Genomic DNA, 24,959 nt, shown 5'->3' with positions numbered 1-24,959 from the left:
TTCTATTCATGACTCATTTATGTGTGCTCAGATCCTGGTTCCACCAGTTATTTATTCTGGAAATTTTCTTGGGTTTCATCATTCCAAATACAATCTCATAGTGGATATCATTCATCCGTTTATCAATTCATTCATTCAACAACTATCAAGCATCTGCTGTGTGCCAGGCATTATGCTCTGTGCTGGAGACCTGGTAAATAATAAGGCATGCTCCCTGCTCTTGAGGGCCCACACTCCTATGGAGGAGATGGACAAAGAGATAGAGTGACAGGGGCCAAGACAAGACAGGGAGGAAAGGAAACTGGGGGGAGGTGGTGGGACAAGGAAGGGGCTGGGGATAAGGGTGACTTCCCAAAGCAGGGATGCCTGATGCTTGTGTTGATCCCCGACAGTAGGTAGGAGGTTGATAGGTGGAGAAATGCTTGTGCAAATGTGAAAAGTTGTAGAATGAGGCTTGGGAATAAGGAACGTCATGGGTAGTGGTCCAAGCTGAGGCTGCAGAGGGTAGCCTCTTTCTCAGCATGCTTGGCTGTTATGTCCAGTGTCCGCGTCACTGACTCTCACCAGGAAAAGTGGACACAATCCACTTTTCCTTCTTGATCCTGCCCAGGCCTTTTCCTCCAGTCTGCCCCTCAACCCATTGCACACAGCCTACAGTCAGAAAGCTGGGATCCAACTTGAAGCTACCCTCATCTTCATGACTCTGGATTTTTTTCCCAGTCACCTGGCTATAGAGAAGACTGGAGGGTCCATCTACAAGGCCTTATAACATCCAGGCCGAGCTCAAACTGCTTGCCCCGCTCTCGCTCAGCCCTGGCCTTTTGCAGCCAACGTCTCTAGCAGGAGGGTGAGGTCCGGTGAGGCTGGGTGGGGCGAGGTGTCCTGCACGGTGGGTTGATGGGGCAGTGAGCACTTTAGAAAGACACAGACTTTGACTTCCTGTTCTACTTAACTGGATCTTCCATTAACCATCTTCCTCTCCTAAAGTCTTTAGGCCCAGTCCTTCTGGAGACACTGCTCAAGACACAGCTCTCTCCCCCAGCTTCCCTCCAGGGCATGCTTCAGGCTTTTCCCTGCTACCTGGAATACTGTGCCCCCTTCTATCCACTTTCCACGCCTCCTTCAGGAATCAGCTCAATCCTGCCTGGTACTCCCGTCTCTCTACATATATCTCCCCCTGTGAGGTCTTTCTCAGGCTTAGTGTTTGCCTCTGCCAGAAACCCCCTGTTTCTGCTGTCAGGCCAGCCTCCTCCTCAGGCGCTGCTGCCCTCCTCCTCAGGCGCTGCCGCCCTCCCCAAGCTCCCCGCAGTTGCTGCCAACCAACTATGCTTGGGTTGCTTCCGAGGCTGGCTGTGGAGGGAGGTGTAGTTTCTCCACCTCTCTTAATATCATTTTTGACCATCTGTTAAGCTCGTAGGCCCTTTTAATTTAAGGGTTTCGTTGTCAAGCACTGGGAATAGTAATGTGAGGAAGGGACAAACTTACTCAGCATAGCTAGGAGGTCCTCGGGCTATAGGATCCTGACCCCTGCTAGGATGAAAATTAGAAGCACAGTGGGCTTCTGACCTTGGATTTTATTCTCTGGAGGCTACGCTTTCCTCTGAGATGGGCCCCTTTCCCAGCCTGGGCAGGAAACCCAAAGGAACACTAGGTGCCTCTCCCAGAGCCTGCCGGGTGACATCCAGCTCACCAGCTCCCTGCAGAGAGCCAGGCCCTATCCAGTGCCTGACCCAGAGCTGGTCACTCAGTAAACATGTGTCTGGCTGAATGACGACGCCCGGGTGGCCCCTTCAGGCCTGGAGCAGCCTGCTGGGCTCGCCAGGTGCCGTGTCTGAGCTGGGGCTCTGGGCAGAGTTGCGGCACTCATTCCTTAGTGTTTCAGTGTGTAGTAGAGTGTGGCTGTGGCTTGAGTAAAGAGCACATGCTTGAGGTCTGAGCTTGAACTCCAGTCCTCCACTTTCTACTGACGTGGCCTTTGTAAGAATGACACAATCTGCAATATATTTAAGAAAATCACCATCTGATACGCCTGCCCTCAGAAGCCATCACTCCCCATGAGCTTGTTGCTCAGAAGTAGAGACTTTGCATGGCTTGTTTCTAAGGTACTGTGATATGTGATGACTGTTAAGACTGTGACACCAAAAAGCTTATAGAAAACAGGCACGAGTGAAGGTCATTAGCTTTGTGACGCGCTCCGGACCCCACGACCTCCACCCAGCACACAGCACAGCCACCTCCCCCACCCCCCCACCCCTCAGGCACCCCCCTCAGGCTTCCTGCTACTGAAACTTGTTCTGTCTACTTCCTGGGCAGTGCTGAAGAGTAAACAAGATGACCGAGTGTGAAGCTGTTAGCGCAGTGTCCTGCACCTTGTAAACACTTAATAAATGGGATATTGTTATTTAAATTATTCTTATTTCAGGGCTGGGTGGCTGGAGGTGAAGTGCTCCCTCTGGCCTAGGCTTTTAGGTGTAAGAGCCGCTTAGGGTGCGGGGCCTGCCATCCCACTCTCACAAGGCAACGTGACATAGAGGGTTAAAGTTCAGACTCTAGAGCCTGACAATGTAAATTTGAATTCCTGCTTCACCACATAACTGTTGTGTCATCTCAGGCTTCCGGTTTTCCTTCTATAAACGGGGATAGTTATAATAACCGTCTCATAGAGTTTTTATGTGGACGAAATGAGTTAATGAATATATGTGAAGGACTCATTAAGGTTAGCTACTGTTATGCTGGCGAGATGAGGTATTAGGAAGCTTTGGAGGCTCCACAGACTGAGGGAAAAAAGACTGAACACAGGGTGGGGAACTCGACTTTCCAGGTGGACTGACAGTCAGGAGTGGGGAGCCATCCCCTTTAGAAATATGAGGCTCACGGCTATGGAATGAGCTTTTCCAGTTTGGAGTTTCCCTGCTATTCTTCACCAGGTAGAAGGATGGCCTGAGTTTGCCTCGCTCTTTCCCAGAAAGCTCAGTGTCGTTCCCAGGCCCCAGGCACGGCCATCTGTGGCCACCCCGCCGGGGCCTGGAGCGGCCACCCCTGGGAGTTGACTCGTGGCTCACAAGTGGGCTGGCTGTTGGAGGGCACGGGGAAGCCGGAGCGAGGTCGAACAGGGTGGGGATGGGACACGAGGGGGCATCAGGGTGCCTGCGAGGGGTGCCGCTTTTCTTAGCTCCGAGACTGCCTGGGCCTCGGTCTCTCAGCTCAGAGCTCCCCAGGCGCGTGAGCTCCCCCAGCGGGCTGCCCTCCATGACTCTTCCCAAGTCCTGAGCGGGTCGGAGCCTTCTGCCCCAACGGCCCCATGCCTCCGGCACTGCTCATGATGTCTGCTGGGTGGGGATGGGCCCTCGCTGTTGACCAGCAGCACCTCAGGCCCGCAGAGGAGGCGCCTGAGATGTCTGCCTGTCTCTGGTGTTGAGGGGCCGCAGCAGGGCCACTGTGGGGTCTTCTGAGCCCTCTCCATTTCTGACGGCCTCCACTTGTGTTCTTGCGGGTGCGATTTAGTCACAGGCTGTCACCCACGGCACCTTGTGGTCGTCACCAGCAAGCATTTACAGAGCACCCATGGTGGACAGGCCCCCGGCTGGGTGCTCTTAGACTCCCTCAGGCCTTGGTCAGGGAATGGGAGTCCAGAAATGCAGGCTCATCATTACTCTCAGAAATCACGAAGAGGAAGGCAGTTCTGCACCCCACGTGATCTGAGAAAGCCCCCACCCCCAGGCCAGGGGGTTGACTATGCTCCCGTTATGGGCAGGAGCTGAGTGTGTGTGTCCGTCTCTGTGTACAGACCCTTGAACATTCCACTAGAAAGTGTGTTTCCCGAGGTGTTAACCCCAGGGGTAAGGTTATACCCCCACTCCACCCTCATGCCCCACTGCCTTCCCCCTTCTCTAGCCTCCTTCCTCCGAGGTCTCAATTCCCCAGTAGGCCCCTGGAGGGACAGCCCCCTCCTGCCTGCCATCCTGTCTTAAGCACTAGGAGGGGTGAACGGAAGGGATCCCCAGAACTTGTTCTGCAAAGGCCAGTGGAGAGAATCATCGTTTCCCAAAGTGGGGGCAGGGAGCTCTGAAAAAGGGTATGGGGCGAGCTGAGAAAGCGCAGGCCTGGGACGACCACAAAAGGGGGTCTCTGGGAGGTGCTAGGCCTTGCCCTCGAGCCACTGCCAAAGAAGGAGTTGAAGAACTTTCAGATGAGGAATGGCCGAGAAGGGGGTTGCCTGGCCTTTCTAGGGAGGCTGCAGTGCTTCTGTCGCCAGCCCAAAAGACTTCTGTTGGCAGAAGCAGTAACTCGCAGGCAGGATGCGTGCACTGGGGTCCACTCCTTCAGCGCTCTCTGCTACACACTCTCCGATGTCCATCTATCCTTTGTCTGCCGTGCCCCTAAATTGTGAGAGCAGGGCCGTTTCCTGTGTACCACTGTGTCCCTAGTGGGGGACTGGTACATACCTCCATACGCATTTGATGAATGAAGGCATGAAGGAGGCCCACGGGGATACTTTACCTCCATCCCCTTGCAGGACTGACACGCATGTCTCTGCAAGTGCTGGCTGTCATTATTGGTGGGCTGACACTACCTTTGCCATCCTAGAAATGCGGTGGCTGGGGGAGGCTTCCCAAAGCGGCCTGCTCCCTTCCCAGTGTCTGGCCTCCAGGCAGGTTTCCAAGGTTCAGGACTTGGTCCTTTCTTTTTCCATGGAAGAGTATAAAATGCAGTCTCATAGATCACTGGGTAAGCGCTTGATTACTCACCCTGCTCAACGATGCTAAGATGAGCGGGGGCTCAGGGGGGCTTAGGGAAGAGGAGGGACAGCTCCCTTCTGCCATCCTTTCATCAGGGACCCAGAATCATCACACCTGTGTCCTGTTCTAGCCCTTCTTGGCATGGAGACCGTGGTTTGAGTGCTGGCGGTACTGCTTGCAACCTCGTGAGGAGGCGGGGGTGGCCATTTCCATTGTGAATATAAGACAACAGGTTCAGAGGGGTTAAGTAACCAGCCCAAGGTCACACAGCTATTCAGGGGTGGACCTGAGATTTGAACCCAGGCCAGCTGTCTGCAGAGCCAATGGGCTCCCAGAACTTTCCCAGAACAATCCTGTTGGCCCTGGAGGGACCCTGCAGCATTCTAGAGAGCAATATCAGTTGTTAAAAAATCTGAATCTTGGCCTAATGAGCTGGCCTAAGTAGAAAGACCGCCCCCACAGACCACCAGGGGAGATGGGCATTGCGGTCCCTGCCCAGGACTGCCAGGTGCAGGAATACTACTTTTCCCAAAGGGCAGTTGACCCTCCTGAAAGAGACTGTCAGAAGAATCTAGAATTTTCCTCTCGGTGGAAAACAATCCCAGGGTTGGCACTCCGTGTGGAAGAGGCAGGAGGCCCCCGTGGTCCCCCCCAGGGCCCTGCTGCCTGCCCTGCCCTTCACACCAGCCCTGCCAGGGAGCTGCCTCCCCGGGGGCCTTCTGGCCTGGGGCCCGCTTCTCCCTGCCCCCTCTGTAAGCAGATGACCCGGGCAGCTGCACCGCCTGGTACCAAAAGATCACCAGGTGGCTGGCCAACTGGGGCCAGAGCCCCAGCCCTTTGCCAGGCCGGGTCCATGGAAGAAGCAGGGGAATGAAATCCTGGCTTGGAGACGTGAGGGGGAGGGGTACTGCAGGGTGGGCGTGGGTGCAGGACCAGGAAGGAGAGGTGGTGAGGGGTTTGCGTGCTGGGAGCAAGATTAGGAGATGCCCCGTCTTTCCCTGGTGCTTTGCTGGTAGAGGTAACCTTGATCTGGGAGAAACAGGAAGTAGGCCACGGCCCAGGGCCAAGGGAAAAATGCACTCCTCTAATGAGCTCTGACTCCACACACACTGAGGCTGAGGGACTTCAGAATGGGGGCCCCCAAGTCCCTGTCCCTAGCCTGGAGCTTTTAGGGGCCCCACCAGGCAACCCTGAAGGGAACAGAGCGAGACTGGCATTGAGCCATCTGAATCTGTACCACCTGGCTCTGGCTTTGGGGAAGGAATTAATGCCCCTGAATCCACGACAGAGGGTTCACGTGTGAGAGGCGTGGCCATTGCCAGTCACCTCCTGCCACCTTGGCTCTGCACCCCCCTAGGCAAGTGGCTGTGACAGGGACCCCTACAACAAAGGGAGTCCTGTGTCTTCCAACCTCACGTTGGAGACGCTTTCCCCAGGGTCCATCTCCTCTTGGTGCTGTCCCCTGGGGACAGTCTGCGGGCTCCCTCCTTTGCAGTCCCCGGGACCAGGATCACTGTGCAGAGGGGGAGATGCCTCCTCCACAGGGGATGGGTCAGGAAGGAGAGAGGACCGGGGTGGTGGCACGGCTGAAGGGCAGCCAGGGGGCTGGGGGCCAAGGGGAGCACCCAGACCATTTGGCTCTGGCCCTCAGCAAATTCTCATTTTTAAGGAACCTCTGAAGAGACAGTTATTTTCCTCTCTTCCTTTGGCAGTGTTCCCTTCTCTGTTTAATCAAATAAGAACCTATCACCGATTTAACGTGGGCACGGGTAGTAACGCACACACAGAGAGCAGCAGCACGTGGCCACAGGCCTGGGGCCGTGGAGGACGGGGAGCTGCCTCTGACCTCTGAGCCTGTTAGCTGGTTCCCCGCAGCATGTCACAGGTCATTCGAGACTTTCAGAGGTCATCCTTCCCATTCTCCTGTCTCCATGCAGGACTCTTTCAACCACCCCCGTTGGCTTCCCCTGATCCTAAAGCTTTTCCTAAGGGGGGGAAATTGCTGCTTGGATCTCTCATCCCAAGGCCTGTGGAGCTTTGCCCTGTGGAAGTTCTTCGTTGTGTCTAACCTGAACCCCTTTTGCTATAAAGGACAAATGGTTGAGCGAAGCCTAGAGACAGGAACACAGGCAAAAAAATAACTTCTGGAGGTCACCGGAATGCAACACCAGTTCTAGAAGCAAAAAGTTGACCTGGACTGCCTTTCAGAGAAGCACGAAGGAGGCAGCGCTGCTCTGTGCTCAGGAGCTCCGCTGGGTGGAAATCCCAGCCCTGGGAGGATCCTAGGCTCCTTGTCCTTTTAAGGCAACGTCTGAGCTCTCAGGGCTGCGCGAGCTGCAACAAGTCCTAGCCCCTCTCATTCCTGGCTATTTGGAGAATCCTGGTGATTAATCAGCCCTTTCCCCCCACCCCTGGCTTGTTTTGCAGTAGGTTCTTTTTAAAGGATTGGCATACCTCCCCAAGAGCAGACGCGCGGCGCCTTGAAGCCAACCAGGACCCCAGTGTGGGGCACAGACCCCGGGAGCGGGTGCGAATAGCCCTTGAATGAGGACAGATGGGGAGAAGGCAGGATCTGGGGTCAAGACAGAGCGAGGTTAAAATGTTGAAAAACAAGTCCTGATGGTGGGGAGGGAGAGAGGGTTTTGAGCGGGAGCCCTGGGTCTGGAGGGGGCTGGCTTTGGCTGGCCTGAGAGGAGAGGGCTGGCTGGCCTGCCAAGCTCTGTGGGCAGCAGGGACACACAGGCACCCAGAAGGATGCTGGGGCAGGCAGAGGGGTGAGGCCTCTGCCCCCAACAGGGAAGGTCAGAGAAGGCTACAGTGACTCTGTGGCAGCTGGTGAGACAATCAGGTCTGAAACCCGGTTTTTCCTGAACTTGCTGTGTGCGGTTGGTTAAGTTATAATCTCTCTGGATCCTCAGTTTCTCTCTCAGTGAGGCGTGAGGCCTGCGAGCGGAATGGGCTTTCAGAGGGCAGCTGGGCGGTGCACAGCTGGTGCACAGCGGCCGGGAGACGTCTGCGAGTTTGCACATTTGGGGAAGGGAAGGAATGCGTGAGGGCAGGAGTCTTCCCCCTGGGGTGTGACTCGCTGAAGGCGCTGAGCCCCCCCCCCCCTCCCCCCGCTCTCATCTCCAGGGGCAGAAGGAATTTGTGATGAAGCCCACTCTGAACTTGGTGGAAGCAGGGGAGGGAAGGCGGAAGTTCCTGACCAAACTGTGGGCAGATCGTCATAAGTGTCCTAAAAGGACTGACCTGTTGGGTTTTCCCTCTACATCCTCTTTTGCATACTCCCCTTACACTCTCCCTTTCACATCCAGGTACAGGGAAGTCCCTTCTGCTCCCAGCCCTGAAGGGTAATCTGAAGGGTCAAGCCCAGTTCCCTGGGAGCCAGTGTGTGTGTGTGGGGGGGTCTCTGCCCCTTGCTCCATCACCCACATTCCCAATGAGTCCCCAGTGCAGCCTGGGCCTCAAGGCCTATGGGGGCAGGAGGAGGAAAGGGGCACATTCCAAAGCCCTGTCTCATCAGGCCCTGTGCCCCTTGGCTGCCTGTTGTGATTCCAGCCGAGGAGCCAAGGGCTTTTTCTGCTAAATAAACCCAGGGACCGGGCCCCAATGGCATGTGCTTGTGGTGCAGGTACAAACTGTTTCCGTAGGGCCAACCTCGCTCTCCATTCCCTCTGGAAAGGGCTCATGGGGCAGAGTGGGGTGAGTGTTACTTTTCCTTTTCTTCTTCCCCTCTTCCCACACCCCAACTGGGCACTCTTGGAAAACAGAAAACCCTTCCAATGTGCAGGCCGTAGTCTTCTATTAAAAATCCTACAGGGCCGACATCACAGCATCCCTTGAGGCCCCAGATGCTCTGAAGTCTTTATCACAGTTGGACAGTTCAATCTAATATCTAATCTTAAGCAGTCCTGCTACTTCCTGGCAAGACCTGCTCCTCTGAAGGGGATGGGAACCAGGTGCTCTCAGAATAATGCCTCGGTCTTAATGCAATGTGGTGGAGGAGGAAATAGGCCCCCATGGAAGTGCAGGGCGCCCTGTGCTGCATGTGGAATGCAAGCCTCCATCACAGTTCAGCACTTGATCCTGTAGCCTCCCTGAACAGTTTCTCAGATTTGTGTAGTCAAAATGGAGTCACAGGGAGCAAATACGGCTCAAGCAGTTGGGTGCCCACCTCCCACATGGGAGGTCCCAGGTTTGGTTCCCAGTGCCTCCTAAAGAAGATGAGCAAGACAATTAGTCAAAGTAATGGGCTGGTGCAGTGAGCTGACACAAGTTGACACACTGAGGAGAAACAAGAGACACAACAAGAGACACAACAAGCAGGGAGCAGCTGTGACTCAAGCAATTGGGTGCATCCTTCCCTAGGAGGTCCCAGGTTTGGTTCCCAGTGTGTCCTAAAAAAAAAAAAGAAAGACAAGCAGACACAGAGAGCACACAATGAATGGACACAGAGAGCAAACAGCAAGCGCTAATGGGGGGGGGCAGTGGTGAGAAATAAATAAATAAATCTTAAAAAAAAAAAATGAAGTCACAGAATCCTAGATCCCAAAATGTGGCAAAATCCTCTAGAAGTCAGCTGGTTCAGCAGATGCCAGTGCTGCCCATGGAGAGATGCTTGTCCTTAGTAAGACTTTAAAGCATGTCCTTGATTCTCTGATCTCTCTCTTACTTCTTTATTGCTAGCTCCTTCTTATTTAAATGAGATGACGATGGTAGACAGAATTTATAAATGCCCCTAACTGATAAAATCAAATGTTAGCAACCCTATGCAAGTTCCTCCAGCTTTTATTTTTTCCTTATAAAATGCATTGGCTTGGAAGCGGACTTGGCCCAGTGGTTAGGATGTCCATCTACCACATGAGAGGTCCGCGGTTCAAACCCCGGGCCTCCTTGACCCGTGTGGAGCTGGCCCATGCGCAGTGCTGATGCGCGCAAGGAGTGCCCTGCCACGCAGGGTGTCCCTCGCATAGGGGAGCCCCACGCGCAAGGAGTGCGCCCCGTAAGGAGAGCCGCCCAGCGCGAAAGAAAGCGCAGCCTGCCCAGGAATGGCGCCACCCACACTTCCCCTGCCGCTGATGACAACAGAAGCGGACAAAGAAACAAGACGCAGCAAATAGACACAGAGAACAGACAACCGGGGGAGGGGGAGGAATTAAAATAAATAAATAAATCTTAAAAAAAAAATGCATTGGCTTGTAAAGTTCCAATATCTGAGAACCGCTGACTTAGCCCCTTGGTAGCAGGATTGGAACTGGGGCAAGGCAGGTGAGGTGCTTACCTTGAGCACAAAATATAAGGGATTGTCACAACCTACGAGAATCAAGATAACTAATATTTTAAAGCTCTTTTTTTTCCTTTTTATTTTTTAGGAGGTACTGGGGACTGCCCTCAGGACCTCCTACATGGGAAACAGGCACTCAACTACTGAGTTACAGCCACTCCCAATGCTCTTTTTTTCCAAAGATTTATTTATTTATTTATCCTCCTGTACCCCCCTCATTATCTGCTCTCTGTGTCCATTCACTGTGTGTTCTTCTGTGTCTGCTTGTCTTTTTAGGCGGTACCAGGAATTGATCCTGGGACCTTCCAGAGTGGGAGAAAGGTGCTCAGTCTCTTGCACCATCTCGGCTCCCTGATCTGCTATGTCTCTTATTCTCTCTCTTCTGTGTCTCTTTTTCTTGCATCATCTTGCTGCACCAGCTCTGTGCTCAGGCCAGCTTGCTGTGCAGGCCGGCACTCCACATGGGCCAGCTCTCTGCGTGGGCCAGCTTGCTCAAGAGGAGGCCCCCGGAATCAACCCAGGACCTCCCATATGGTAGACGGGAGCCCAATCACTTGAGTCACATCTGCTTCCCCAATGCTCTTTTTTAAAATCAAAATTAGTGCAAAAAATCCATGATAAAATATCAACATTTTAAATAAAGATAGGATCAGTATCACTGATTTTTCCTTTTGCCTCTGGCTCCAGTATGGTTCAGCAGGGCACTATTTAGAAGCACGCCTTCATCCATGACATAAAGGGAGCAGTTCTGGATCTGGAAATGCTCTGGGGCAGGAACTGCCGTAACCTCCTCCAGGTGCTCATTTTGGTATCTCCGATCCCGAGACTTTGTGTTTGATGTCAACCCTTTCTCTGTGGCTGGAACCCGATTCCTTCTTTTGCTGTCCTCAGTGGAAATGTTCACGTCGCTCTCCCAAACATGGACTGCCTTTCAGAGGCTCAAGGGCAGTTATATAAGTTCTCCCCACCCTTGTCCCCATATTCCGTCCTCTCCGTCCACAGCCAGCTCTTCATGTTTATTTTTCTTTTCTGAATTCTTAGGAAAGCAAGCAAGTGGAGTCCAAGACAGATGCCAAGAACGGAGAGGAAAGGGGCAGAGATACCAGCAAAAAACCCCTGGGCCCCAGACGGGACTCAGACCTGGGGAAGGAGCCAAAGAAGGGTGGTTTAAAGAAAAGCTTCTCAAGAGACAAAGATGAAGCTGATGGCAAAAGTGGTGAGAAGCCCAAGGAGGAGAAGATCATCAGGGGCATTGACAAGGGCCGGGTCAGAGCTGCAGTGGACAAGAAAGAGGCAGGGAAGGAGGGGAAAGGAGAGGAAAAGACAGCAGCCACGAGCAAGGAAGACGAGACGAGAGGGAGTGGCAGGGAAGCAGGCTTGAGCAGGGACAAGGATAAGAAGAGAGAGGAGATGAAGGAAATAACCAAGAAAGGGGAGGATGAGAAAGTAAAAGGGGCGAGTACCAGAAAAGAGGATGAGAAGGTGAAACGAGGAAGTGGGAACACAGACGTGAAAAAGGATGAGAAAGCAAATACAGGGATTGGAAACACAGACCAAAAAAAGCAGGATGCAAAGGTCAAGAAGGATGAATCTCCCGATGAAAAGCAGCCCAAGGAAGAGAGCAAGACCAGCACTCTGGAGAAACAAGCCCCCAGTGACCCTGCCAAGCCCTCCGAAGGGCCTGCCAAGGCGGAGGAGGAGGCAGCTCCCAGCATATTTGATGAGCCTCTGGAGAGAGTGAGGAACAACGACCCCGAGATGACCGAGGTGAACATCAACAACTCAGACTGCATCACGAATGAGATCTTGGTCCGGTTTACCGAGGCCCTGGAGTTCAACACCGTGGTCAAGGTGTTTGCCTTGGCCAACACACGGGCTGATGACCACGTGGCCTTTGCCATCGCCATCATGCTCAAGGTGAACAAGACCATCACCAGCCTCAACCTGGACTCGAACCACATCACAGGCAAAGGCATCCTGGCCATCTTCCGGGCCCTCCTCCAGAACAACACGCTGACCGAGCTCCGCTTCCACAACCAGCGGCACATCTGTGGCGGCAAAACAGAGATGGAGATTGCCAAGCTGCTCAAGGAGAACACCACGCTGCTCAAGCTGGGCTACCATTTCGAGCTGGCCGGGCCCCGAATGACCGTCACCAACCTGCTCAGCCGCAACATGGACAAGCAGCGACAAAAGCGGCTCCAGGAGCAGAGGCAGGCGCAGGAGGCCAGCGGAGAGAAGAAAGATCTGCTGGAGGTGCCCAAGGTTGGGGCCCTGGTCAAGGGCTCCCCCAAGCCCTCACCCCAACCATCTCCAAAGCCCTCTCCAAAGAACTCGCCCAAGAAAGGGGGTGGTGGTGTTCCGGCTCCCCCACCCCCACCTCCACCTCCCATGGCCCCGCCCCTTATCATGGAGAACCTGAAGAACTCACTCTCACCAGCTACCCAGAGGAAGATGGGAGACAAAGTCCTCCCGGCCCAGGAGAAGAACTCCCGTGACCAGCTCCTGGCTGCCATCCGCTCCAGCAACCTCAAGCAGCTCAAGAAGTTAAGTAGCTGTGGGCCTGGGCCAACGGGGCTGGGGCTGGGCAGAGTCTTGGAGGGGAGGGAGCTCACAGCAGGCTGCAGGCAATACACAGACTCCCGGGGTTGCCAGGGGACTGCAGGTCATCACAGCCATCCTCCTGCCTCCAGGCAGGCTGCATCTATACCTCCCTTAAAAGTGAGACTCTCTTGTTCCTTTAAGGAGCTTCCTTCAGCATCTCACGCCATCCCTAGTTGGCTACATCCCGTAGTTAACCTGTTTCTCCTAGAATTGGAGAACCAGCCTCTACATGACAATTCTGCCTCTGGTCCTTCCTCATTTTACTCACTTCCCTCTCAGGGTCCCTCAAGTCCTACAAGTCAGTTTATCCCCAGGCCTCTGGCACACTTGCCCCTCAGGAGAATCCTACCTTTGATTAACCAGTGCCATGAGCACACGGGGCATCCCTGGAAACCCTACTTCTCAAAGCCCTGCCTCCCTGGAAGTCCTGCCTGGGTGACAGAATCCACGGCCATCTGCCCATCTGACTGGATGGTGGCAGCTGACCCTACCCCCACAGGGGACATCACTTGGGACTAGACACCAAAAGATAAAGGACAACCTCCATTGTAATTCCAGTGGCCATTGGATGACATCAATTTTTATAGACAAGGAAAAATGCCCTGTCTGTGTCAACAGCTCAATCACGCATTCCACAGACACATACTGAGGTGTCTGGTGTGGCGTCCTTCAAGAGGGAAGGTAGGTGAGATGAACTCCAGAGGCCCCTGGCCGAGCTCCCCGCTCTGACCTCTCTCTGTTACTCCTACAGGTGGAAGTTCCCAAACTGCTTCAGTAGGACCAGGCTCCCAGGCACTACCTGCCAGTCATGACTGCCCAGGCCCCACCTCCCAGGGCTACACAGATCTGCCCACCGCACCCCAGTTGGCCTGCTGTGGATGTCCCTCTTCTGCTGTGGGAGTGCTTGAGGCCTGGGCCACGCTCGAGGAAGGATGCCTTATCTCAACTCACTTTCCTTTTCTAGTCTCTGAGGCTCTCCAAAAATTCCTTTTTCACCCGAAGCAGAGGTTCCCGGACAAGAAGAGTCCTTTTAGCATGTCACTGGGAAGATGGCCCTACCCTGGGCTCACACAGCGGGCAAGCTGAGGAAGGCCAGCTCTCCAGGAAAGCTGTCTCAGAGGGAGCACGGGACCACCCCAGCTCCACTGCCCTGCAGGGCTAGGATTCATGCTCCCGAGGAGCCCTCAGGGCAAAGCTGTTGGGCCAGCGGAACTCTGTGTGGGCAACGGCAGGACTGAGAGGGCTTGTGGACCTAAGGGGCAAATGGGGAGGGGCTGTGGACCCCCCCAAAGCCCTCTTTCCAAGTTAGCTCAGGCCAGTCGGAAGACATGGCCGAGGTGGCTGCCCCGGATGGACAGTGCCTGGTGGGGAGTGGGCTCCAGAGAGAAGAAGAGGGACGGCCAGCAGCTGGATCTAAAGGTTTGATGCCAAAGCAGCCATTTTCCTCCTACCCACCTGCTGTTGTATAAATAGCTGTGCATCTGTTTTTCCATAAGATTTTGATAATATATTCAAACCTTTAGCTGTGAATGGCTGTTGTGCCTCTGTACTGTACTGAGGGCCCTGATGCTGACCTGCGCTCCTTAGAGGGCTCTGGAAAGAGGTGCCTTGCCAGGCCATCCCTAGTTGGCTTTTAGACAAGCTCACAGCCACAGAAGCCTCAGCGGGGGGGAGAGCCTCAGCGCTGAGAGGACTCCCCACTGGCCTGGCGGTCCAGGCGGAGGCCCAGCCGTGCCAGGGTCCACTCCTGTACCAGTCTCCCGCCTGCCGTCATTAGTGGGAGCGGCTCTTGGGGTGACGAGGCAGAGAAGAGTGCAGGGCCCTGACATGGCTATATTAGGCATGTTCAGGGGATGCTTTTTCCATGAGCTTCCAGACTGTGGGCTCCGGGCCAGCTCCTCACAGCGGCCACAAACCCAGGAAGGTGGCCTTCTCTGAGCAGACAGAGAAGTGGAGTGGCCCTTTGGGGAGAAGTACCCACACAAGTGTGCCCAAGGGCCCAGAGGCACCTGATCGTCCCAACCCTTCCCCTATGCACCCATTTCTCTCCCTGCCCAAGCTGCAGGCTGCCCTGCTGATGGGACAGCACCCCCTGCCCAACCCTGGGTATGCATTGAAGGTATCTTTCTGACTTTTCTTGGCTTGAAGGCGCTAGCACCCCTCAGCACTGGGGAACTGCCAACTTGGGTCTGGTCACTTGAAGGTTTTTGGGCTTCTAAGTCTTGGCCCAGTGACAGGGAGCACAGCAGTTTCATATCCTCGGGGCGAGGCTGCTCACTGTGCTAGTTCTGGCGGAAAGCACAGAAGGGAGGCTGGGCCTGGGAGTGACGAACACAGACCCCAAGGTAAACCCACCCCCATTCCCCCCACCTCACCTAAGCAAGGACTGGGCCCCAGAGAAGGGAGACAAACAGCTCCTCGGACCTCAAAGGTTCCCAGACCTCAAAGGATGTTAGCTGGAGCTAAGTCCCACCAGAGCTTCCATTGGCCCTGTGCCTACCAGGTGCAAGGCACTAGCTATATGCTTTCACTTAATCCTTACAACTGAGGTGGCTAGCAACATTACTTCCATTCTGTACATAAAGTTCAGCCCAGAGAGGTTAACTAACATATTTGTGATAATACAGCAAATTAAAGGCTGAGCTCAGTTCTTTAGCCCTTGAATTGCCTCCTTTGGAAACCAAGGCAAACCAAAACAATCAATCCCCGAATCTTAGGGCTCTAACAGAACCTTTGACTGTAACTCTTTCTACCACAATAGAGAAAAAAAACTACCCCTGATTTCCCCAAGCAACCAGGGGCAGTGCCCTTGCTCCCTTCCTCCACATTCCCGGGGGGCTACTGCCACCGGTTGCAATGGAGTCATCATTTCTCTGCTACATTTGGACCTTCTTTCACCAGAACAAACACTTGCAGTAGAACAAGTGTCCAGGAAGGCAGCCCTACTGCCGGGGTGTGCGGCCAGACCCTACCTAGGCCAGGTGGTCTGGGCCGCGGGAGCACAGCGCCCCCTGGTGTTCCCGCTGCCCCACAGCGCCCAAAGCGCGAGCCGGGGGAGGGGCGATGGTTCCCAACTGGCCCATGGTCTCCCTTCCTGTGCAAGGGACCCAGGGCAGGGCGCCAGCCCCACCCTACGGACTGCCCGGGGCGCGGCTTTGAAGGGGCAGACGAGAGCCAATAAGCACGGAGGGGCGCTTGTGCTCAAGGCCTGCTAAACTGTGGAAAGGGGGATTGACACTCACGGCTGCAGCTGACACAGAAAAAAGCTTACAGGTTCTTTTATATGAAGTCCTTCACATCATCCAAATTAATGGGCTACTACTTATTGCTCAAGAATAAATTCAGGGAAGCGGATTTGGCTCAACTGATAGAGTGTCCACCTACCACATGGGAGGTCCATGGTTCAAACCCCGGGCCTCCCGACCCATGTAATGAGCTGGCCCACGTGCAGTGCTGATGCGTGCAAGGAGTGCCCTGCCATGCAGGGGTGTCCCCTACATAGGGGAGCCCCACGTGCAAGGAATGCACCCCGTAAGGAGAGCCGCCCTGCACGAAAAAAGTGCAGCCTGCCCAGGAATGGCGCCGCCCACACGGAGAGCTGACACAGCAAGACGATGCAACAAAAAGAAACACAGATTCCTGGTGCCGTTAACAAGAATCCAAGTGGTCACAGAAGACCACACAGTGAATGGACACAGAGAGCAGACAACTGGGGGGAGGGGGGAAGGGGAGAGAAATTAAAAAAAAAAAAAAAGAACCAGGGAGAAAAGACCCTGGAAGGATCCATTCGCGTCCAGCGCCTGCACTTTACAAGGAAGAAAATATGGTTCAAAATGAACAAATGACTTGTCCAAGTTGATGAACCTGGACTCAAACCCAAGCCTGAAGCTTCCAGGTTCATTCTATCCACTTTAGCAAAGCAACCTTGACCTCCACACCTCTCCCTATAGCCCCCCACCGGAACACCCTCCGCGCAGCCCCACCCTGCCACCCCCCCTCACTCCCCAGGCATGCGCATCACATTCAGGACCTTTGCATCCCTCTCTCCCCGCCCGCAAGGCCCTGCAGGACCAGTGGTCTCGACCCCGGCTTCCCGCCTCCGGGCACCGTCTGCGCAGGAAAAGGGCCCTTCCTCCGCCTTCCCCACATCCTGGGGGTCGCCAGAGCTGGGGCCACGGCTCTAGTATGGGCTGTGGGTGGGGTAGCAGGTGCCAGGATTACCTAGGTGCACACCCATGATCCTGTGGCAGGAGCTGGAGGTATGGGCGATCTAGGGACTCCGGGCCCACCGGCTCTGAGTCAGCACCTCGGGCACTCACATGGCCGCCTGCTAGATGCGTAAAATCAGGAGGCGGGTCACCCACTCGGTGCTTCTGGACGACCATGATTGCAAGCAGTGGGCGGCCCTCGGAATCCCCGCCCCGTGCACCACCAGGACCCCTTACCCCCCGGCCCTCTGCCTGGGAGTCCTGAGACCCACTGGAGCCCGTTCAGGGCATGGGGCCCGGCAGGCTGCCGGCCTGGGAGCCCAGGCAGGTGAGTGGGCCCCTCCCCGTGGGCCCCTGAACACCCACCGCCTACCTTGTGGCTCTCTCCTGCTCCACCAGGCCGTCACCTGTCCATGACTTGGCCACTTCATCTCACTCCTTACCAGACCCACTCCTGCCCCACCCTACCCCCATCTTAATCTCACATCCTTCTTTTTTGTTTTTTCTATTTTCTTTTCTTTTTCTTTCTTTGTTTCCACCATCCTTCTTAATCTCACCCCTTCAGCCCTATCTCACACTCCTTGTCTGCTTTCCCTCCTAAAGTTCTGCTGACCCTCCTTTCCCACCAGTGTCCTCCTTTCTCCCTAACTTTCTCATGGCCCCCATTGTATTTTCACTGTAGCCCTACCCTCCCTCCCTCCTTGCACCTGAACTTCTGCCACCTTTTCCCATCTCTGGGTCTTCGAGCTCTGCCTTCTGCCGTCTGGCCTGAGCAGGCCCTGCCTGTGGGAATCCTGCCCCAATAACGCAGTCCCCCTTGGTTTTGTGTAAAAATGCCTCTCCTCCGTCTAGGCTTCTAGACTGCACCCTTAGGATGCTCAGTGTCCCCTGTCACTCTAACAGGACCTCATTTAAATAGGTGGGGTCCCCAGTGCTCCAGCTGCTGTACCTCCCACCCCCACCCCCACCTATCCTTGTAGGGTGCCTGACTGATTTGGGGAGGGGCCCCTTGAGGAACAAGGTGATCTGGAGGGACAGCTACAGCTCTGTGCTCCTCCTAGCCCTTGGTCCCCTGGTGATGAGCCAGGGGAGATGGGGCCTGAGAAGACTGCAGAGTTTTGGGAGGGATGCAGGGATGTTGCCCCCAGTTAAAGACCTCCAGGGTATGCTCCTCTCTGCGTGGAGCATGGGAAAGCCCCATCTGTCATGGTTACCCCCTTTTCCTAGAATTACCTTATTTTCTGTGCTTTGCAGTCAATTGAGAGGAAATTTTTGGAATTGGGGAGTGACTACAAAGCAATTTTTAATTAGCTCTAAGTTATTGATTCAAGATGATTCATTCTGACTGGCATGGCCTTGCATAAATTTGCATCTCATTCCTCTGAGAAATTTAGAATTTGGAAACCTCATCTCTTCCACCTCTCAGCTTCGAGAGAGAGAGAAGACTGGGCTCCAAGTCTCAAGATGATCTGGTGACCATCTCTCCTAAGGAGTGGACTCCAAGCCAGGACACCCTGTGGTACCCCAGCTCCCACCTCCTCGCCCCTACCCTGAGAGAGAAGACAGGTGTGCAGCTGTGGCCGCACCTCTCTCCCCACTACACCAGCAAGAGCTGCGCCTCCCTTCTGGGCCCTCTGAAGATTTCACCCAGGTAGGGAGGAGGCTGTGAATCCAGGGACAGAGCCAAGGCTCCAGGTCTGCCCATGGGAAAGCTGCTGGCCCAGGAGTCCCTGCCTTCAGGGCACTGTGACCAGAGCCAGAGGGCCTGGGGCATGCGAGGCACACTGGCTGCACCCAGAACCCAGCTGGAAGGGGAGGCTGCAGGGGCCCAGAGAGGCCTGAGGAAGAAGAAAGCTGAGGGGGTGGGGGGGAGAGCAGGGCCTCAGTCTGCGCGGAGGGTGGGGGTGGCGGGAGTTCCTGAAAATGGCGAAGAAAGGAGCTGGGCCCAGGGGCAGGGCTGGGCATAGGGCACTTCCTGGGGAAACAGGCTTAGGGAAGGGACACTGTTGGGTGGTGGCAGCTTTGCCAATCCAAACTGGCACGTTTCCTGCTTGACTGAAAACGATAAAACTTCCTTCCCTGGAGCTATCACCACAAAGGTCCTGAAAGCAGGACGTGTTCCTAGGCTGAAAGGCAAGGGAAGAGGGTCTAGTTAGATGCCTGGGCAGCTCCAGGGGAGGGGCCACTTGCTAGCCCTCCTGAATTGCTTCTTCTGGGCAGTGTTTGGGGGGGGGGCGCGTGGATCAAGTCATCTTCCTTGCTGCCTGGCCCGAAGGGGGGCACTGAAGTGGGCCTGGTGGTGGTGGGGAATCTGACGACTTAGGGACCCCTGCATATCCAAGGCAGCTGACAGAAGCAACCTGCACCCGTCTCTGGGGTGGCCCGGTCTCTCCACTCGGCTCCTAGAACTCCTGATCAGGAAGGAAGGAAGCGAACAGGACTAACAAGCTTCATTTGCCTTATATCCCTCCCTCATGGTGGCCCTCTGAAGCGTGTATTATCCCCATTCTACAGAAGAAGACATGGAGATTTCAAGACCTTCCGAGATGCACCCAAGGTTAGACAGGGGTGGGAGCCAAATTCAAATCCGAGTGGACTGAGTTGGGGGAAGTGCCTTGGACGCCCGAAGAGGTCTGACCCCTAGCGGGGAGTCTCTGTAGTGCAAATGGGCACCCTTTTGCCCGCTGTGGCAAAATCCACCTCCAAGGCTTTAGCAAGCAGCCCAAGGGCCCCTCTGCCTGTGGATGGGGGGACGGGGGCCTGCCCTCCCCTGCTGTGGGGAGGTGAGGCCAGCAGCCGAACACAGTGCTCCTGGGAAGCGTGGACGGGCCGATGACGCGACAGACGGGAGTTACACGGGTATAGCTTTAATCCAGCAGGCCGGGGCCTGGCCAGTGGGGGCAGCCAGAGAGGAGGGCTACTGCCGACCGCTGACGGGGCCTCCTCCCGGTCCCTCCTCAGCCCAGGGTGGGCAAACAGGAGGGGCCCCACCTTCCCAGCTGGGATCCTGGGAGGAAAGGGCCTTTTTGAAAGCAGGGGGGGTTGCCTCCCCACCCATCGCTCAGTCACGGCCTAGTCCCAGCTCCGTTCCTGTTCCGCCTCTCTGGGGCTCTGTCCCAAGTGGGCCCCCAGCCTGGCTCAGTCTGGGACCTGATGCCGAGAAGACCCTTCCCACCCCCAGGGCCAGATGCAGGAACGGGATGGAGGCATCTCCCAAGGTTGGCATCACTGAAGGGGCAACGGAGACACGGCTGGCTGTTCAGGCTCCTGGGTAGGAGGGCTGTGGTGGCATATAGGGGGGAGGAGCTGAAAACCAAGGAAACAGGAGGAACATCAGTGCGGGAAGGAAGGATGTGGAGTATCCCTCCCCTCCCCGCCCTCCTGCATGCAGGATCCAGGGGGAAGCTGGCCTGGAAATTTCCAGCTGGAGGTGAAGGAAGCCTGGGTGGGTGGGGGGTGGAATCTGGAGGTGAGAGGGGGGCAGGGAGGCTCCAGCACAGGAGGTGGGGGTCGGCAGGAGCAAGGGGCTCCAGGTGCTTCTTACCTGCAGGGTTGTAGATAGGGGGCCCAGCCGGGTAGAGTGGATACTGGGGAGCAGGACCGCTAGGCGGATACATGAAGCCAGGCTGGGGCGGTGCAGGGCCAGCTTTAGGGTCCTGGGGGTACGGGTACACTGGCTGCACTGGGATGCCTGTCATCGGAATCTCCTGGCCTAGGTGGGGGACAAGGATCAGTACTCAAGAGCGCCACCTCCCACGGGAAGCCCTCTCCTCCTGCCCAGGAAATAAAAGCAGGCACTGGGGCCCCTCCCTACAGCAGGCTCCCCGCTGGCCACCTGCTGCCTTTGCCTCCCTGTCTCTGCTCGGCAGCGTTGGGCAGGAGCCGTGCCTGTGGCCCCAGCTAGTCCACCTCTGCTTAGCACACTTGTTCCCCTCAGCAGCTTTCGGAGACCTAATGAGTCAGAAAGCCGGCTTCAGAATGCCCCACTTGGGCAAGGAAGGGGCAGCTCCAGGGCCTGGCATCTTGTAATCCAGCGGAGTGGTCACCAAGGGGGCCCTCCCAGCCCTTCTTTCCAACACTGACACCCCATGTGGTGTCACCGTCCCCATGCCCCATCAGCTGTAACATATGTACAATCACATGTCAGTGCTCAGGCACACACTCCGGTGTACACTAGAACACACCCAATAAAGTTCATGGCCATCAATCCCATCCTGGCTACTTACTAGGAGTCACGTGCATGTATCTACCCAGGGCACACACATACACACAGGCCGCTGTTGACAGACCGCACGCCAGCCAGTGCACATCTGAACAGTCACGAGCATGCACGCACGGCCCCATGTACACGGTACTCCTGGGCACATTCACGGCTTACAGGCATCTCTGGGTTTACACGTTGGCTGGTGAGTGTGTACACAAGCACACATGACTACAGAATTCACAAAGCCTTGGCCTCTCTGGTGCCCACTACAGGGCTCAGCCCAGCCCGTCTCAGGCCCCTCTCGCCCAGTCCTCCGTGTACCTTCAAAGGGGCTCTGCAGCTGCTGGCGCCGGCGGTACAGGTAGCAGCAGGAACAGAGGAAGCAGCAGATGGTGGTGGCAACCACAGCAACAAAGAGGATCACAGCTGAGGCGATGCCTGCTATGGTCTTGGGACTTGAGACAGAGAACAGGTCCTCACCTTCCAAGACTCATAGGAGGCCTCATTATGGTGACCATAAAAGTGTGCTCCAACTCCTGGCCAGCAGGGGGCCACAGCATGCTGGGGATTGAGGGTTCCCGGTGGGGTTCTGCCCAGTGGCTGTTCCGTGGAGGAGCTCTTAGGGGACCTCCACCTCCCAGAAGGCTGTGCTGCCTGACAGCTAGGTGTGAGGCATGCCGGGACTCGTAGTGTTTCCCTCCGCCCCCCCAATCGCTCTTACACCTACAACCTAATTGATTAGACTTATAAAATGTTAGCACTGGAAGGGGCCTTAGAAATAAACTACAGCTGTCTCTCTCAAACCCTACTTCAACCAGTCTCCTTATATCCATTTTATATATGAGCAGTCCCCTTTGAAAAAAAGTTTGAAAACCACTATTTTCAACCCTCTCATTTCTTGAAGAGGAAAAACATGACCCATACAGGGGAAGTGTTTTCCCCAAGATCACACAGCGAATGAGAAGTGGGCCTGGAAATCCACCCCAAATCTCCTGAATCCTTGCCTTCTTCCACAAGGCTATCTACAGTGTGGGTGGTAACCCTGTCCCCTCTCTCCACGGGGCCTGACATGACCAAGGAGATGGCTCCAGAAAGAACCTGAAAGCACTTAGACCAGCCCAAGCCTCAGATGGTAACTCACATGCCTTTTCTGGAACTCCCAAGCGCCAGCACTAACTGCCCAGCTTCTATCATCAAGCTGGTGTCCTGGGTTTCAGCTAAGAATGTGGAGGTGGACAATGGAGAGGAGGCAGGAGGCTGGGAGGGGAAAGGAAAGGCCCGGGGAGGCCTTGTAAAAAGAGGAAGTGGAGAAGGGGGCTGCCAGGGAGGAGGCAGGAGCCCACCTGAAGGCCAGGCAGTGCTTCTGCTGCCTCTCTGTGATGAGCAAGGTCAGGTCCCTGCAGCAGTACCGCTGGTAGCAGGTCCCGCAGCAGAAGGTGAAGAACTCACAGTTAAACCCTGGATGCCAGGAGCCATTCCGGTCCAGGTACCATAGGCAGTCCTCTCCGGCCAGAGCTGTGGGTGGGGTGTGGGTGGGTGGGTGTGCCCAGTGACCACCAGGCTGGTTCAGGTCCAGCCTCCAGCCAGCCTGAGCCCCACTCCCTAGGTGGTCCCCAGCCCCCCTCCCCCTTCCTGGCTCCTGGAGGTTGCTCCCTTGTCTCCAACCTGGGGATCCCAGTCCCCAGAGGCCTCTCGCTGACGCTTGCCCGGCACCCCAGGGTCAGCTTCCCACCGCCCAGCCTCAGGTCTCTCTCCTCCCGTCCCCTGCAGACCCTGCAGCATCAGGGAGTGTGCGGACCCCAGGGCCTCCGGGGAGCCTAGGATCGGCGCTGCTGCTTCTCCCCTCCTCCCCAGCCTCGCTCCGCATCCCCTTACCCAGGGAAGCTCCCAGCATCAAGAGGGCGATTACAGCGAGCGGCGCAGCGCCGCAGAGCCCCGTGGACGGCATGGCGGGGCTGGCTCGGCCCGCGGGGCCGCGGGGAGGAGGGACAGCAGGACCAAGCCGGCCGGCGGGTGCTGCGGCGGGGCCCAGCCCGCCGCCAGGCTCGGCTTCTTCTCCCGCCTCCTCTGGGGGCGGGACTAAGCACGGGGCCCGCGGTCACCCGGCCTGCGCCGCCGCGCGCCGCCCAGGGGTACAACCACCGCCGCCCCTCGCCCAGCCCCGCCCTGCCCCGCGGTCCCCGCCGGCCGCTCCCCCGCCGCTCCTCCCGCCTCCCAGGCCCCAACCAGTGTGCGGCGCCCCAGAATCGCCGACCGTGGTGCCATCTCCGAACGCCTAGGCACATGGGCCGACCCTGGAGGCGGCCGGGCCTTTTCCCGGGCGCTGGGCCGCCGTTGCCCCAGTGTCCAGTCTAGGACATCCTGCGGGGGGAGGAGAAACTGGGAGCCACCCCACCCCCATCCCCAGAACAGAGGCACTTATTGAGAAGCTGCTCAGAGCGGCTTTGTCCCCAGCAGTGCCCACAGGTCTGAGCCCTGTCAGCTGCACTGGCTCCCTGAGAGCCCCTCCTCTTCCATGTGGACAGCACAGGCACACACCAGCCCACGGTCTCCCAGCAGGGATGGCAGGACGCTGGCGTCACCTGTGGCCCATCTCCTCAGAACCTCTTCACGGTGCAACCTTGAAGAAATACTGCATTGGCCATGAGAGCAAAGGGAGGGCAGGAGTTAATTGCAGGTTAGAGACAATATTTTAGGGTGGGGGAGTCAATCATCAATCCATGAGCAAATTTATATGCAGACCCACTGAGTGCCAGTGACTGCACCCCATGCCACATGGGGAACCCTGAACAGGAAATTCTATCAGACTAGAATGAAAATCAAAGGCTGGCCTGGATTCCCAGCCATTCCACGTCCCTTTACAAATCACTTGGCTATCCACCTCATTTGAGGTCCTCCATGAGCTAAAAGAGTCTGGCAGGTGTTAGTGTCAATTCCATTGTATTACAGATAAAGAAACTAAGACTCAAGAAAGTTAAAGGACTTACTCAAGGTAATACAGCCAGTGAATGACAAAGACAACACTAGAGCCCAAGTCTTTTAAATCTGTGCGGACCTCCTTTCTCCCCCAACGGCAGATGGAGCAGACACTGAGTGTTTCTGGTGCTCTGGGGTGAGGGAAACAGGCAGAGCACGGAAGGCCCAGCAGGATCTAAATAGGTTGGGGGAGGGCACCCAAAAGAGGCGCCTCCCCATCTTGGGCTCCCTGTGGGTGTTGGAACACCCACTCAGGAGAGCTGGAGTAAGGAGAGGACAAGCTCCTGTCCCAGTACATTGCTGGTAGTCTGATGGGTGGTCAGGAATATTTACTCACATAAGACGGCCGTAAGTGCAGCAGCCAAGGGACAAAAAAGACATCTCTCAATTTACCACCCCCAACACACTGTCCATTTCCATCCATTTTCCTAGACCATAAGCTCTATGAGTGCAGAGACCATGTGGCCATGCTCACTGTGGTCCCTAGTCTTAAAGAATCCCTGTCCTAGCCATAAATGTTCATTCCTGGTTGAATGACTGAGATGAAGGACTTCCTTTCCATGTATACTCTTATTTATTATTTATTTCTACCCCCTCTCTGTTTGCACTTGCTGTCTGCTTGTCTTTTTTTTTTTAGGAGGCACTTGGAACCGAACCCAGGCCTCCCATGTGGGAGCGGAGGTACCTAATTGTTTGGGTCACTTCTGCTCTGTTTATTGTGTTTCTCATTGTGTTTCCTCGCTGTGTCTTTTGACGCCATCCTGTTGCATCAGCTTGCCAACTTGCTGGTCTTCTCTGGGAGGCACTAGGAACTGAATCTGGGACCTCCCATGTGGTAGGTGGGGGCCCTTAAGCCATATCTGCTTCCATCCATATGTACTCGATTCTGCTATATTGCTATAGTAGTGGACCTGAGTCCCAGAAGGGCTGTGAGTCTAGGAAGG

General features: G+C 55.7%; 2 protein-coding genes across 3 annotated transcripts in view; one reads left to right on the top strand and one right to left on the bottom strand.

Annotated features, from left to right (window-relative positions):
• Positions 1-14,157, top strand: part of LMOD1 (leiomodin 1) — a 64,576-nt gene extending 50,419 nt beyond the window's left edge. For both annotated transcript variants that reach the window (XM_058274955.2, XM_058274954.1), the window contains exon 2: positions 11,065-14,157. In XM_058274955.2, the coding sequence (XP_058130938.1) occupies positions 11,065-13,146 (2,082 nt within the window). In that variant the 3' untranslated portion in view covers positions 13,147-14,157. The remainder of the gene's footprint in view (positions 1-11,064) is intronic.
• A 5,529-nt stretch (positions 14,158-19,686) lies between these two features.
• Positions 19,687-23,084, bottom strand: SHISA4 (shisa family member 4). Its single transcript, XM_004481943.4, has 5 exons — positions 22,915-23,084; positions 22,383-22,554; positions 21,361-21,494; positions 20,380-20,547; positions 19,687-20,141 (listed from the first exon to the last, which is right to left on the bottom strand). Exons 1-5 carry the CDS (start codon positions 22,985-22,987, stop codon positions 20,095-20,097), a joined length of 594 nt encoding a protein of 197 aa, XP_004482000.1. The 5' UTR covers positions 22,988-23,084; the 3' UTR covers positions 19,687-20,094.
• Between the last annotated feature and the right edge of the window lie 1,875 nt (positions 23,085-24,959).

The sequence above is a fragment of the Dasypus novemcinctus genome, chromosome 13 (assembly GCF_030445035.2).
Source record: "Dasypus novemcinctus isolate mDasNov1 chromosome 13, mDasNov1.1.hap2, whole genome shotgun sequence".
Taxonomy (NCBI): Eukaryota; Metazoa; Chordata; class Mammalia; order Cingulata; family Dasypodidae; genus Dasypus; species Dasypus novemcinctus.
The sequence above is the reverse complement of the archived record's forward strand: the minus strand, read 5'-3'. Positions and strand labels throughout refer to the sequence as shown.

Coding starts and splice junctions, on each gene's coding strand:
- SHISA4 (XM_004481943.4), bottom strand. CDS start 22,987: ATGCCGTCCACGGGGCTCTGCGGCGCTGCGCCGCTCGCTGTAATCGCC. Junction 22,555..22,914: donor GATGCTGGGAGCTTCCCTGG/GTAAGGGGATGC, acceptor CCCCACCCACAG/CTCTGGCCGGAGAGGACTGC. Junction 20,142..20,379: donor CCCTATCTACAACCCTGCAG/GTAAGAAGCACC, acceptor CTTGGTTTTCAG/CTCCTCCCCCCTATATGCCA.